Below are 16,073 nucleotides of genomic sequence, written 5' to 3'. Positions count from 1 at the left end.
CCCCAGATGGCAAACAGTCCAACTTCCTCCCTGTGCAGAAATCTCAGACTGTCTCATTCCTGGGAGAATTAAAAACCTAGACCCTAGCAGGTGCACAATTAAGGCTTTTGTAGGAAAGAAGAATTAAAAAACGAGACAGGGACCATATGGTCTTTGAGTGTGGAGTTAGACTTTAGCCTGCATTCAGTGGAATTGAAAGGTTTTGCACCGGGAAGTGATGTAATGAAAGAGGAGGATGTGGAAGATTAATCTCGTGGTGAATGTGCACTGACACTGGGGAGACCAATTAGACATTAAAAAAGAACTCTAAAGTAGACAATTATTACTGGAACAGGCTGCTGAATCAGTCTGGGGAAGTGAGCAGACGGGCTGTTAGAGTGTTCCAGGGCTTCTAGTAAGCTCTGTCTCAGGCTTATTTTCCTTGTATTCCTTGTAGCATCCCACAAGGGGGTGGGAGGAAAAAGAAAACAGATTTAGCAAGCATTTATTGTGTGTCTGCTGTATGCCAGGCACTGTGCTAGGTACTTAAAATGGTTCATGAGATACGTTTAGACGCCTGTAGGGATGGAGCTGCCAGAGGCACAGGTAGCTCCCATCACCCAGGATTTGGTAGGAAATAAAGAACTTGAGCACCAGTTTTGTGCTAAAACCTCTGACTTGGGTCATCCCATTCAGTTCTCTTAAGAGCCCTGTGATAGTCTCCTCACCCACATCTTCCAAACAGGGAACCTCAGGGAGGGTGAGTGACTTGTCCAAGGTCACGCGACTGCCAAGTAGAAACAGTCCTCTGAATCAAGTTCATTGTCCACTGAGAGTGCTCTTTCCCGCTTTCTCTCCCTATGCCTCCTTACATATTATTCAGCAAAATTCCGCTTCCTGGTTTCTTCCTTCTGCTTCTGTAACTGCTGCTGACTTTTTTGAACTTCCTCTCCCTGCCCCTCTATGCTACCCAGCGTTGTGGAACAGCCCTCTTGGATCTGGCCACACTGTTCTCTCGTGAGAACAGATTCAAAGTCCTTTTTCCGGGCACCTGATCCTGCCATATAGAAAAAAGTTCCTGCTTCAGGAAAGGAGTTCTAGGGGACTCATTGTGGGTTGTTCTTAGTACATAGGCTTGTCATCAGGAATACAGTTTTCCTTTCCCGTTCAGGGGTGTTGGATACGTGGACCCCTGCAACCAGAACATGTTCAGACTTCAGACATGATGGTCAAATGATGCTCTAGGTGATGGTCGCCCACAGGAGGCCTAACAGGCTTTGGAGAGAGGAGAGTTGGGCAGGCGGATGGTCATGAGAACCATGCGACCTCCTTGGCCACATTAACTGTGAGATCTGAGAATGTTGCACATGAAGCCGGGGCGGACAGACTGAGGTATCCAGGAAGCTGTCCAAGGCTGCCTTAGAGTGGTAGAGTGGCTCAGTGGTGATGCCATAACTTGGGAGAAGACTACAACCTTAGCTGACCTGGGCAGAGAAGAGGCACAGTATGTACTTGGGTGGCAGTGAACCCACTCCAGGGCCTGGTTGACCTCGGTAACAAGGCCAGGTTTCTTCTTCAACCCTCAGAACGTTGTTTTGCTCTGGGATGGTTTTTCCCACAGGGCGGGCAGGAGGGAATGCCTGTATGGCGGGGGGGAAAGCCCTTGGGCCCAGATGACTGCTTCTTCCAGAGCGCTCGGGCATCGTTCCCAGCTGGCTTGGCTATCCTTGATCCCCCGCTGCCCTGGGCTGTGCGTCGGACTGTGAGGCTTGGTCCCCATCGTCTGTTTCTGGTGGGACAGCTGGGCAGGCATGGACAAGGTGAGGGCGTCTGTGGGCGGAGAGTGGACAGGTCTGTTCTCCCTTTGCTCCCAGGTGCTGGCCGGGATGAATGTCTACTCCTCGGAATTTGAAAACATCAAGGAGGAGTACAGCGTGCGCGGCTACCCCACCATCTGCTATTTCGAGTAAGTCCCCTGCTTCTCTGCTGATGCTCGCTCCCCTCCGTGACGGCGTTTGCCTCCCTGGCTGAGCCCACCGTGTCTCCTCATGTTTCACAGGAAAGGACGGTTTCTGTTCCAGTACGACAGCTATGGGTCCACAGCTGAGGACATAGTGGAGTGGCTGAAGAAGTAAGTTGGCGTTTGCCTTGGTGGGGCGGGGGAGGGTACCCAGAGGGGGAGGGGCATCTGCCGGGCCCCAGGGTGTCCCTGGGCACAGGGCTCCGGCTGGTGGTTGGGAAGAGAATGAGGAAAGAAAGGACCATTTTGCGCTGCCCATGCAACAGTCTGTGGGCTGCATCTAGGTGAGGGTGGGGATCTGTGCGTGCAGAATGTGCGAGTCAGGAGGATTTTGTGTGACTGGCCGTGACGACTGCATTTCAGATAGGTTTTTTCCCCTTAGTCTACCTGATGGCTAGAAGTATTTCTCACCCAGGATGGCAGGTTTGACAGAGGTTCCGCTGCAAGTCCTCTGAAAATAGAGTTGTCAGTCAAACACTCATTTCAAACATAACACTTTGTATTGTGTGCCATGAAGCTAAGAAGTGTCCTCATGCCTTAGACTTGCAGACTGCTTTGCCGTTCACCATGCAGCCCCGCGGGGCTGCTTCATAGCAACCTGTGGTCCTGTTTATAATGTAATTAGATCCTTATAGCCCAAACTGCCCGTGCACCTGGAGTCCCCCGCCCCCCATGCTAGGTGTGTGACTTTGGCGTGACGCTTGGACCCTGACTGGTGTGTTGGATGGGGAGTCTGTCTCCTCAACACCTTCTCCGTGGCCGGAGCTCTCCTGAAGCTCACCCCGGAACACTCACCTGCTCTGGGCTCTGCCTGTCACCGGCCTGGCACTTGCCAGGCACTGCCGGTGTGTGGTTATTTGTGCACAGTGCTTAGAATAAGAACAGCATTTTGGAGCATTTTGGGAGCTCCACTTTGTGGCTGACCCTGTCCTAAGCACTTTATGTCTCAGGGAGTCCTCAGGACAGCCCCATAAGGAAGGTATTATTATTACCCTTATTTCATGAATGAGGTGACTAAGCAGAGTGATGAAGTGGCTCGTCCAAGCTCCTGCAGCTGACAAACAGAAGGGCTAGGGTTGGCCCCCGTCAGCAGCTCCCCCGAGTTCTGGCCAGAGCCTCTGCCCTTTCCCCAGCTGCCAGCACGGTGGATATTTATTGACATCGTTACTGCAGGGACACGGAGTTAAAGAATTAGTTATCCAAAGCAATGAGGTTGAAAATGTGTATTTTCAGAATGGGAAAGGAAGATAAATTTTGTACTAAAAAAAAAATACCCCAGAACCCACAACAAACTGTTTGATTCTGAAGGTTGAAACTCTCAATCTTCTGTTCCATGGGTTCCCGGGGGCCCAGGAGATAAAACACCGTGGCAGAACCATGTTTGCAAGGTGTCCTTTATTTCTTGGAAGCATTTTCCCATCTCTGTCTCCATCTATTACCTCATTTCCAGCCCCTGCCCAGGAAGGCAGCTCCCCATTATCCTGTAGTCACTGTCTTAACCTGGCCCTTCGCACCCCTGTTTTCATTTTTCACTTGATAATAAGCATGTCCTCTCCTCCAGCCAGACATCTCTCGCTCTGCTTTGGGAGAAGGTTTCAACAAATGGCAGTCTCATTTGTCACCAGAGCATAAAACCTGCTTCCCTCCCCCTTCTCTAACCTTTTCTGGCTTCAAAATACACTCGTATCTTCTTAGAAGGATAAGGTTTATTATTTTTTTTAGAAAGTGTTCAGAATTGCTTGCTAGCCCTGGACCAGGGGAGCACGTCAGTGGCTTTTCTGAGACGGGGTATTACCTCCCCACTGGACTCCGCCACTCCGTCCCCCACCCCACCCAGGCCCACCGCAGCTCCTCCACCAGACCCCGTCCCAGGCCCCACTCCTACCCCCAGGGCTGCCTCCTGATCCCTGTCCTGGGCTGGCCCTCCCCACTTCCCACCTCAGCCTTCCTCTCCTCACCGCCATGGGCAGGAGACCTTGTTAGCAGCTTTTGGGTCACCCTGGGTCTCCAGTCTCCAGGCAGCTGAGGTTGGTGGGGTAACTCCAGGGAAGGGAAGACAGCATCCGGGTCCTGCCGGGTAGCACCTCCGGAGCCGCCCAACCACCTGTGGTCCCTGTGCTGGAGGCACACACATGGGGGCAGCTCCTCCAAAGGCATGACCATAGCCCGCTCCCCCAGCACAGCCGGGGGCAGGGAGGCAACTTCCTCAAGGACCCCCAGTGAGCTGCCTCATCTCATGCCTCAGCAAGATCTAGCAGTGTCACTGTGCTGCCAGCTAGCTTAATTTTTTTTAAAGTCTTTTCTGATTTTAAGGCTATCAGTGAGCTATCTCATTATTGAAAAACTTAAATATTTAGTTAAACAAGGGGAAAAGTGGCCCCCTTACTCCACTACCCAAAGGTAATGTGTGGTGATATTTGTCAGATTTCCTTCTAGATTCCCCCCAACATATACCCAGCTGTGTGTGTGTGTGTGTGTGTGTGTGTGTGTGTGTGTGTGTGTGTGTGTGTGTGTGGTTCCTGGTGCCAGGTGTTTTAAGTCTTCACCAGGTTTCCACCAAATCCTGGTGGGTGGGTAGCAGTGATCCTGCCTTTCCTGCTGCCCTGCACGTCTTCCTTGGGCCTCTCCATTGGCTGCTCATGGCTTATGGTCACCAAATGTAGAAGGATGAGGGTGGATCCAGCCTTGCTAATCCTCTAGATCAGGGGTCCCCAACCCCCAGGCCGTGGATCAGTAGTGGTCCAAGGCCTGTTAGGAACCGGGCCGCACAGCAGGAGGTGAGCGGTGGGCCAGCGAGCGAAGCTTCATCTGCGGCTCCCCATCGCTTGCGTTACTGCCTGAACCATCCCCCCCCCAACCCACCCCCATCGTGGAAAAATTGTCTTCCACAGAACTGCTCCCTGGTGCCAAAAAGGTTGGGGCCGCTGCTCTAGATGACTTTCAGAAGTGCAGGAGAGAAGAGCCAAATCCTGCCCTCTGACATGTGACTGGCGAGTGGGCCAGGCAGGGCATCCCTGGTGTTGGAGCGCCCCAGGGCTCTGGGATAGATGCGATGATCCTGGCAGTGTGCCCTTTTGTGCTTCTGGCAGCTGCGTTTCTTTTCTTTTCTTTTTTTTGGCGATACGCAGGCCTCTCACTGTTGTGGCCTCTCCCGTTGTGGAGCACAGGCTCCGAACGCGCAGGCTCAGCGGCCACGGCTCACGGGCCCAGCTGCTCCGCGGCATGTGGGATCTTCCCAGACCGGGACACGAACCCACGTCCCTTGCATCAGCAGGCGGACTCTCAACCACTGCGCCACCAGGGAAGCCCGGCAGCTGCGTTTCTTATTCCATTCTGCAGATTTCCTGCTATTCAGTTGGGCTTGGCAGGTAGAGGGTGCAGAAGTGGCAATCCATTTTGACCCGTTTCTGCCTGTGTATTTTTATACTAACCAGAAGTGGACTGAAAACAAACACAAAGCGTTCTTGACTTGTCATGTTTTGAGTTGCATCTTCTTAACAATGGCATGTGCACCTGCTTCAGGCAAGGACGTGCTTTGTGTGAACTTCCCAGTCCTGGAGAACCTGGGAAGTCAGAGTTGCAGGATTGGAAGGGAATGTGAAAGTCAGTGAATCTACCCCCAGCAATTCCTTTTCAGTGTTGTTACCTCTAGGACAGATGTAGTTACTCCATTCCGCTTAAACACCTCAGAGGACAGGGCCTCGACTCATTTTGAGGGTGTCCACTCATGTTTGAATGATTCTTATGGAGGTTATGAATGATATCCAGGAACATTTGGGTAGTATTTCATACATTCACGTCCATTATCTGTCTAGATGTACCTGCAAGGCAGATGAAGAAAGGCCTACAAATATACTGCCTTGTAGATGTTTTAAGTCAGGCTGGTTGCCTAAGCCCCTAGAGCTGGAAGGTGGAGGAAACAGGACTCAAGGCCAGGTCTTCTGACTCCCAGTCCGGCTCTTTCTTATCTGTCGTAGATAGAACATTCTTAGTTCTGTTGAGCTAAAGTTTCTTTCTCTGGAGCTTCCACTTGGTGTGGTTCTCCTTTATGGAGCCATCGAAAATAAATCTTAATTTCTCTTCCCAGTGCAGTCTGAAATGTTTGAAGACAACTAATGCGTTCCCCGTGTCTCCTCTTCTGGTTAGACACCGCCAGTTCCTTCAACTATTTTCTCTCATTCCCTTGTTGATTCAAAAAGAGTTTATTGGGTATCTGCTTTGTGTTAGGCGTAGGAGGTAGAGAGATAATCTAGAGGGAGCCCCATTCTTTAGGGAGAGAGACAGTAAAAAGCGTAGTTCATAGTGCCTCTTACTGCTGTGCCCAGCTCTGCAGGCCTCTCCAGAGAGCAAACTTCCTGCTGTCCACTGAGTGGGAGAGGGGCACCCACCTGGCTGCTGGGGAGATGGACAGGATCTGAGGGCCTCCCATTCAGCCCCAGGCCACAGCCCTGCTTTAAGGGGGTCCTCCTGGTCCTTCGGAGCCTTTGCATATTAAGGTGGTTCTTGGGCCCCTGCCCCCCTCTGAGCACCCAGCACCTCAAGTTTCCACCCTCTAAGAAAGGCAGAAGTTTTTTGCTAAGTCGGTTTTCTAGCTTCTAAATTTGCACTGACCTCTTTTTCTCTCTTTGCTGTTGTCTTCCCTGTTCTTTTTGCTCTTGTGGGTTCATACTTTTATTTTTTTAAACTCTTGTACTGTTACTTTAGTGGTTTTGGAGTATGTCCTCCATGTTTAACTAGAAATTTCTCAGGCACTTTCATATGCTTGTACTGCTGCTGAGGCATGGCTTCTCCATTCTGTGTGTATATTCTTGCTGGATTTTTAAAAATTATTTTAATTTTAGAATAGATTCCTTTCACATAATTAAAATAATTTTTAAAAAGATACTTAAAAATTATACATTGAAGTTTTCCTTTTATCTGGTTCCTCCATCCTATTCTCCCTCCTACCCCTTAGAGGTAACAACTTTAATTAGTCCTTATGCAGATAACACGCAAACATGAATAAGTATTTTTTTATCTCTCTCTATTTTATGCAGAAGTTAGCACATTATGGCCTGTTGTGTATATCCCAGCAGTCTACCCACATCAGAGTGTAGGGGAGCTTCTTTGTCCTCCTTTACCACGCTCAGCCCTCCATCGTGCAGAAGGACTGCAGTTTACCTACCAAGGGACACTGGGTTCTTCTAGTCTTTGCTATGACAAATCATCTACAATGAATACCTTGGAATGTACGTAATTTTGCATGTGTCCAGGTGTATTGGAAAGATAGATTCCCTGAAGTGGAGTTGGTGATGTCTTCAGGGATTGGTGTTTTGAGCCCAGGTTTTGGAACCTAGGTTTCTTGGTGTTGGTCTGGGACCGTTGTCTGGCTGGTGACTCATTCTAAAGTTTCATTTTGCCATCAGCGCTACCTGACATTGGATGTGCACGGGCTCAGAGTGGTTTGCCCTCTCCCTGCCACTTCCCATTGCTTCAGACCAGGGTGGCTGAAGCCACCAGTGGGGCCTCGTCCAAAGCACCAGAGAGGGCTTCTGAAGGTGCCGTCAGACCCAGGCTCTGCCGTAGGGTGGGGCTGGCAGGTTCCACTGTGTCAGCTGCATGGGAGGGCTGCAGATTCCATTGCGTGGGCAACATTGGTCTCATGAATTCTCAGCCCTGGCTGCTGGAACTTTACACTTCTTTTCTACTGTAAGCTCTCAAAGGCAGGAAACAATGGTTGTCTTTTCACATCTGTCATCCTAAAGCGTTTTTTCAAAGTAGCGATTAAGGTGCTCTGGCAAAGGTGTTCATAAAGCATCAGGGAGTTTGTGTCACTAGCAGCCTTATCCTCAACTTTGGAGCAAGAGAGGGCAGCTGTGAGCCTCCCCCGTCATAACAGCTGGTGACATAGATGTCAGCACATGGCTGTCCCAGGTGGAGGCAGGCTCCAGGGAGGTTAAGCACCAGCCTGAGGTTTTGCAGCTCGTGGTGGCAGAGCGCAGATTTGGACTGACCTCTGAGCCTGGCCCTTTCTGCTCCAGCATTCTGCCTCTGGAGAACCAGATAACTTTGCTCCAGTCTCTAGGAAGGGTTCGTGATGTAGCCTGGATGCTGTGATAGTTAGGGTGCCTTGTTCCCCTGGGCCCCACCCTTCCTCATTACGACCCTCCTCCCACCCTGGTCGGTGAACGCCCTGCACCCGCCTCCCCGGCCCCCAGCCCTTCCCGGGTATTTGGTCTTTGTCAGACACCTGGCCTCTGCCTTTCCTCCTCACCACCACCCCTCCCCTCTAACTCCCTCTCCCCGCTCCCCGCCCTGTGGGCACCAGGCAGCACAACAGTTAACTTTGCCAAAGGTCACTCTTTGCTGTTGCTGTTTATTCTTGCCGGTTGGCTGAAAGTTTGTAAGAGCTTGAAATGCTAACGAACGCCCCCGCCCCCCATTCTAGGGAGGAAGTGAGGTTTCTTGATCTGCCCAGAGGGCTGCAGCTGAAGTGACTGTTTGCCACAGGCTATCAGCTGAGCACCTCTGGGCTCTGAGGGGACGGTGGAGGTGGGCAGGGCCGAGGAGTCCTGCTCCGCTCCTCCGGGGGGTCGCAGTGCGCCCCTGAAGCAGGCCGTGCGAGCCGCTGGGGGTAAGGGCTGCGCGGGCCCCGGCGCGTGCTCTGAGCTCTGCCTGTTTTTGGTCTTCCAGTCCACAGCCGCCACAGCCCCAGGTCCCCGAGACTCCCTGGGCAGATGAGGGCGGCTCCGTTTATCACCTGACCGATGAAGACTTTGACCAGTTTGTGAAGGAACACTCCTCTGTGCTCGTCCTGTTCCACGCCCCATGTGAGTGGAACCTTGCTCCTCTCTGCCACCGCCTCCCTCCCTCTGCCGCTGCAGGGCGGGCGCCGCTCTGAGCCTTTAGATATTACCTAGGACAGCAATCATCCCTCAGCTTACAGGTGGGGAAACTGAGGCCCCAAGAGGGCCCGAATCTTGCCCAGTAGTTGCAAGGGCACCGTGAGGCCAGGGCTGGAGCCTCAGACCCCGCAGCATCTAGAACAGCTTCTTTCTGCTTCAGCTGGCGTCTGTCACAGCCTGAAGCAGCCTTTGTGGATCAAGGAAGGAAAACATGTGAATGCTGTAAAATGTGTTTGCCGTATTGGCTGAAAAGCCCTGTAGCTCAGGAGTTTTCTAGGCCAGTGTCCTCCCCGTTCCCGTGGAGAATGGAAAATTGATTGTAATTCGTTTCTGAGGGGGAGAAGGCTGCTTCTGGAAAGGTGAGCCAGGGGATGACAGCCGCTGGGCACAGAGTTCCGGGGAGCAGCTCCTGGGAAAGGTGGGCCCATCCTGATGGGTGAAGAAGGTGGGTCCCCAGCACCCTGGGACAGAGTGCACGTGTGTGGGGTGCTCCTCTCTCATAGCTTCTTGCCAGCTCTTGCGCCCAGTGATGGTGGGTAAGAGGGAAAAAAAGCAAAATAACTGCTTCATGGATCAGTGTCATAATTGCCCAGTCCACAGGGGCATCTTTAGCGAGGGAATACTTTATTAATCATCTTTGTCATAGAGATCCTTACGCTCTTCATTGTGTATTTTCTTACGGTGGCCAAGTGGCTGCCCGCAGGGTCATCTCCTTTTATCCTACCCACAGTGCTGCAAAGCGAGTATGATTAGCCCCACTTTACAGACAAGGAGACTATGCACGGAGAAATGGCACTGCTCTGTGAGTCCTGTACTGCTGAGCCCTGGCCTTCCCGTCTTCCGCTTCCCCTGTAGTATCACATGGGTTTGGTTAATCAGGAATTGTTCATATACAGACCACTATTGGGGATTTCCCCAAGTCCTCCTTTCTTATAATTGCCAAATTCTTAAGAGAATCCAAAGGAAAGTTATTTTTGGCCTTTCTTCTTCTGAATTTCTAGAAAAATGACCGCAAAAAACCTAAAAAAACCCCCAAAACACGAAGTTTCAAAGGGCCTCCTAATTCGGGGCAATGACAGAGAGGGCCTTAGGAGCACATCGCGCCCAGCCCTGCAAGGGCTCAGTGAGGGCATCCCTGTGGTTGAAGGTACCTGATGAATGCCCGCCAGGCAGCACTGCAGTGCTCTTCCCGCTGAGGTGTGCTCTCCCGGCCAGTCTCAGCGTTGCTGATGGAAGCAAGTCTTGCAGGGAGTCATGCTGCATCCAGAGCTGAACTCACCCTGCCTGCGTCCCTGTCCCAGCAGTAGAAGCAGATACCAGCTCACTGTTTTCAGTCCCCCCCTGGGAACTTCCCCACTGTGTGTCAGTGCTTCCAGTCTGTGTTGAGAGAGCCGTCTGGCTCCTGGAAGAGCGCAGAGTGGTTTGAGCCGTGCTTTGTGGTTTATGCATCACAGCGTGAAGAGTACGTATCCCCTTTGATGAATCCTAGCAACATGTACCTGATAGACTGGAATTGTTTAATAATTGTTTATTAAGCCCTTCCTTTATAGAACCCTGGTTGCAGACCCGCAAAAATTTTGGTCTGTGTTCTTTCTTGTACTTTTAGGTTGTAAGCAATCCATTGTAGTACCTGATGCCTGCAGGGTCTGGACCCCAGAGCCTGGCTATAGAGTTCTTCCCTGCCCCCTCCCCTTATAATGCACCCTCCTCGTTCTCTGAACCAGAATGATAATCACTCCCCCAATCCAAGTCACCTATGGGTATAGAGTAAGGGCTTAATGAACGAGAAAACGAACAAATGAGGTTGTTGAGAGCTAAATTAGAGAATGAGAACTAGAAACCAGATAGCAGCTTTTGTTTTCCCCATTAGTCATTGTTAATGAGTACACTACCCTTGTTGAGAGGGTTCCGATTCAAATTTAGGAAATGGAAAGATCTGAGGCTTCTGTTGGTGGGTGTCTGCCTGTTAGGTACCCTGTATTCTCTGATGAGGTGTCTGTCAGGCCCCCGGCTTTGCGTGCGTGTGTGTGTGTGTGTGTGTGTGTGTGTGTGTGTGTGTGTGTGTGTGTGTGTGTATGTGTATGTATTTCTGCTGGACTGGCAGAGTGAGAGGGATCAGGGCAAAAGCCCGAGGTGAAGCTCCCTGAAGAATTGCCTGTTTAAATTCCCATCCGATGGGAGTGGCTTTGCATTAAATAAGATCTCTACACAGTCCTTCTCCTTTATCTGGGAGTGTGGACTTTAGAAGGGATGGACTGTACATGGTTTAGAGAGGAATCTGAGCCCAGGAGGGGTGAACTGACAGCAGGGCCCTCTTAGCTGCCTAGCTGGGCATCTCGTGCCCGAGTGTTCCTGAGAGCCCACACTGATCAGAAAACCACTTTGGTGGTGTTTGAGGGACCTAGAGAAAAGGACAAATGTAAGGAGGCCAGAGACTGGCAGTGATGGCTCATGTTTCCCAAGCTAATAAAATGTGCATTCCAGAAATTACAGTGTTACAGGTGCCGATCCCAGACCAAATAGGGAGTGGTTAAGAAACAGACCATGTTGGAGACCTAGGAAAACAAGTTGGGATCTATCAACATAGAAGGCCATAGATTCTACTAAGGATTGTCACATGTGCTTGGTTTGTGTCTTGGGATAGGATTGCTAAGTTGATGAATTAGTGTGTCTTTCTTTTATCAAAAATGAGTTGTTGTTTTCCTAAGTGCAGTAGGGAGAACCGGGCAGGATGAGGCCACCATGAGGGGACCATCCCCTTGGTGCTCTGTGACTGTGAGTCTGGCCTGGTCCTGTCTGGAGGGTGGTACTTGTTTTTTTATAAGCAGTTTTGTTGAAACTATAAAGAGCAAGGCAAGCTTTCAAATCTGCAAGGGTTAGAGTTGGAAAAAGGAAGCTAGTTAAAATATCGAACAATGGTATTAAGATTTTAAAAGATCCCCACAGACTGAAATAGTGGAGCTCAAACTAAAAAGCTGAATTTATCTTGATGACTTTTTGATAATTAAAAAGGAGTGTGTGTATGTTTTTTGGTTTTTTCTTTTTTTGCGGTACGCGGGCCTCTCATTGCTGTGCCCTCTCCCGTTGCGGAGTGCAGGCTCAGCGGCCACGGCTCACAGGCCCAGCCGCTCCGCGGCATGTGGGATCTTCCTGGACCGGGGCACGAACCCGCGTCCCCTGCATCGGCAGGCGGACTCTCAACCACTGCGCCACCAGGGAAGCCCCATGTATGTTTTATAAAGGGATAATATAGGAAAATATAGAGAAGAGGATTAACATTATTCCTGATACAGACTCCCAGAAAGAGCCATGGTCTCTCTTTGCAGTGTTATTTCTGTACAGAGGAAGTGCTCAGTGTTCGTTTCTTTCCGGGTCCCACTTGCCTGGAACCTTCTTTGGGTGCCTTCGGAGGAGCCGTACTCCTCGGTTCTTGGCAGGAAAGGCACCTGGGCCGCTGCTGTTGCATATTAATAAACATCTCCATTGGCCCCCTACTTCTTTACCCTCTTTTCCAGCTTTCCTGCCACTTTAATTCCCATCTCAGCCTTTCCTCCCTTCCCCTCCCAGCTGGAGTCCCTTAGAAACCCCACACAGATTCTTCTGCAGCCGGTACTCCTGGTGCCTGAGTTGTCATTGAACAGATAAGCTCAGCCCCCCAGCACAGTGCGGGGCCCTCCACGTACGTGAGCTCCAGTCCCGGCCCCGCTCACACCAAGGGAGCAGGGAGAGCCAAGATTCGCAGGCAGGTGTGCCCTCCAGAGCCCACTGTCCAGGATCCTGGGCCTCCTGGGAAGGACAGTGTGATGCGAGCAGTGGCCTCCTAGAGGGGCGTGGGCACCATGCGGTGCGAGGACAGAGCCTGGGCCCCTCTGCCATCCATCTGGCTCTCGGGCGCGGGGCCCTGAGTGGGTGGGGGAGGCCACGGCACCAGGCCTGGCCCCTTGATCCCACAGAGCATTAAGTGGTGTCCGAAGAGGGCGAGGCAGCAGGACACCAGCAGCCACTGCCCCGTGGTGACTTTTGTTTCTTTCCGTAGCATTCTGAATGAGAAGAGTCACTGTACATTGTTACTCGTCTTCTCTTGTCACTGTCCGTTTTGCTGCAGTAATGTCTACCTGCTTCTCCCTCTCCCTGTACCTGCAGCCCTGCGTTAGGCCCGGAAGGACATGGTGCTGTAATGACCGCCCCCCCCCCACCCCGAGTGAGTGTCACTCGTCTGGGGAGGTAGAAGGGACAAAGTGGGGCTCCCAGGAACGGGGACGCTGAGGAGCAGCCTGTCTCTCCCATGCGGGTGCTGACGGGGCAGACAGGGGCCTAAGAAGAAGCTGGGGCACCAGGGCACCCCTGCTGCCCCTTCCCCAGGGCTACGGCGGCCCGTCCACAGCTCTGCCCCTTTCCTTGGCAACGGGCTGCCTGGGATGAGATGTTTCCTTTGCCATAACTCCCAGCAGCAGGTGTGTGCTGGAGGCCACAGGGCCTGACCTGCCTTCCAGGGCTGGGCTGCCTCTCTGGATTCGGCAGCAGGTCCCTGTCAGACTCCAGAATTTCTGCTTCTTACTTCATTTATGTCTTATCCCCAAGTAATATGTGATCTCTGTAGAAAATGTAGACGGTACAGAGAAATATAAATGATTAAGGAAGAAATTACCTATAATCCCATAGGTAGGAACCACTTTCCATTTTTTGTCATCATTCTTCCTAGTTGCATTTCCTTTTATTATTCCCTCGTTTTTAACTTTTATTTTTTTAAATTACCATAAAGTTAAATTGATTTGTTTTCCTAACACGTGGAGATTTGTGTAACCATCTTGCTGTAAAACTCCTTCGTGCTACCACTTTTATTTTTTAATTACGCAAATAATTTAAGAACAATATTAACAACCTTCCTGTTATTGGCAGTGCAAGGTTCAAGGGATGCGTAAGGATATGGCGTCAACAGTGAAAATCCCCTCCGCGCCCGGTCTCCCTTCCCAGGTTTGACCAGTGCTGGCAGTTGGTTATCCTCCTCCTCCTGTGCTTCTACCTAAACAACAGGGATCATTTCTTATCCATTTTTCTGTGATTTGCATTTTTTTCACTTACCGGTAAGTAGGTCTTAAAGATAATTTTGTGTAAATGTAGATGTTAGCATATAAATCTACCTCAATCTTTTAAACTAACAAATAGTATTTTATAAGTTACATATGCCATAGGTTTTAAACCATCCCCATCATAGACATCTATTTCCAGTCTTTGTTCAAACAATGCAGTGAACATTTGTAAACCTATGTATTTGGGAGCATGTCTAAACGTTTAGGCATGTTAGCCTCCCAGAAGGGAAGGTGCTGCGCCCTGGGGTAAGTGTGCTTGAGCCTTGATAGATACCTGCCGACTTCCCTCCAGAAAGGGCTCACCACACCTGGCAGTGTATGGCGGAGCCTGCATCCCCGCCAGTCGTGGATGCTATCAGCTGTCTATATTCCTGCTAAAAAGGGCAAAGGGGCAACTTGTCCACAGCTCCCTGGCTTCCAGGGGAGGTGAGCATCTCTTCATGTGGTAATCAGCCTTCCATGTTTCTTCTGTGAACCACCTGTTCATTCCCTTTGCCTATTTTTCTACTGGGTTGTCGTTTTCTTCTTGACCTAGAAGCTCCATACTTATGGATATTAATCTTTATTTTCTGTGTTCCAGATGTTCTCTGTTAGTCTGTTGCTTACTTTAACTTTCGTTATGCTGCCTTTCAGTGTACAAAAGCATTACATTTTCGGGACTTCCCTGGCGGTCCAGTGGTTGAGACTTCACCTTCCAATGCAGAGGTGTGTGGGTTCGAGCCCTGGTCGGGGAGCTAAGATCCCATGTGCCTCGTGGCCAAAAAACCAAAAACATAAAACCGAAACAATATTGTAACAAATTCAATAAAGACTTTTAAAATGGTCCACATCGAAAAAAAAAAACTTAAAAAAAAAAGAGCACTACATTTTTGTAGTCAAATAAAAGCTAGAATGTTTATTGAGCACTTGCTGTGGATCAGGCATTGTTTGAAGCACTTTCCATATATTAACTCGTTTAATCTTCACAGCAAATCCTGTGAAGTGGATATCGTGATTATCCCCATTTTACAGGTTAAGAAAGGGAGGCACCAAGAGGTTGAGAAGGTTGCGAAAGGTCACATAGCCAAAAAGGTAGAGCCAGGATTAAAACCCAAGTTCTAGAGGCCACAGCCTCATCACCAAGCCCTCTGGGAGCCTGCCTTTTCCCATCCTGACATTCGGGATATAAAAATAGTGCCCTGCATTTTGTGATAATATTTTTGTTTTTCTCATTTTGCTTAATTCATCTGGATTTTTTTTTTTTTTTTTTTTTTTTTTTAGTTTTCAGCATATAATAACAAAGATGATGAAGCATGTGAGAGACAAAAGCAATGGCTGATAATCAAGGGAAACTCACGGGCCCAGCCGCTCTGCGGCATGTGGGATCTTCCCGGACCGGGGCACGAACCCGTATCGCCTGAATCGGCAGGCGGACTCTCAACCACTGTGCCACCAGGGAAGCCCCAATTCATCTGGATTTTTCATTTGTTGTGCCACGTGGGAGGAAGGGATTTCATTTCATTCGTTAAGTTCTTTTTTCCTTGCTTTTTCCTTTACATTTTTCTTAACATTATCTTGTAAGTATTTTCTTATGTTATTAAAAATGCTTATTTGTACATACTTTTTGTGGTCACATAATATTCCGTTATATAATGGCACCATAAATTACCTAACCAGCACCATAATGTTGAAGGTTTGAGTTGTTTACTCTATTTCCCCACTATAAATCAGGCTGCAGAGAGCATTTTCATGCATAATTATTTGTCCACATGTCAGATTATTTCCTTAGGGTAGAGTCCTGGAAGAAAAAATTTTAAAGCTTGTTACCTACATTTTACACTAATGTAAAGGAAGAAAAAAAAAATCCCAACTTTCTCTTTGTTCAAGAAGAGGGCTGCGTGGTAGATGAGGCATTCATCTGTGTGTGTCTGCCCCAGAGTGTCTGAGTGTCTCCAAGTCAGCTTTGGTGCATATACAGCAGGAAGCCTCGAAAGAGCCCAGAGGTTTCTGGGGGGCCCATCACAATGTTACAGCATCATTGTTTCTGCTAGCATCTGTAGGAGCCCCACCTCCCTGGCACACCCAAGCCAAGGTCCAGGCAAGGCAGCAGGCATGTGGGTA

The 16,073-nt window shown here is 49.9% G+C and overlaps 1 protein-coding gene across 1 annotated transcript in view; it reads left to right on the top strand.

The window, feature by feature from the left end:
• Positions 1-16,073, top strand: part of PDIA5 (protein disulfide isomerase family A member 5) — a 94,703-nt gene that overhangs the window by 52,457 nt on the left and 26,173 nt on the right. Inside the window, exons 9-11 of the mRNA XM_007449695.1 lie at positions 1,854-1,945; positions 2,039-2,110; positions 8,672-8,808. Of these exons, the coding sequence (XP_007449757.1) occupies positions 1,854-1,945; positions 2,039-2,110; positions 8,672-8,808 (301 nt within the window). The remainder of the gene's footprint in view (positions 1-1,853; positions 1,946-2,038; positions 2,111-8,671; positions 8,809-16,073) is intronic.

Source organism: Lipotes vexillifer, unplaced genomic scaffold, assembly GCF_000442215.2.
Source record: "Lipotes vexillifer unplaced genomic scaffold, Lipotes_vexillifer_v1.1 scaffold1378, whole genome shotgun sequence".
Lineage (NCBI taxonomy): Eukaryota > Metazoa > Chordata > Mammalia > Artiodactyla > Lipotidae > Lipotes > Lipotes vexillifer.
Note: the sequence above shows the minus strand (reverse complement) of the source record. Positions and strands in the feature narration are given on the sequence as shown.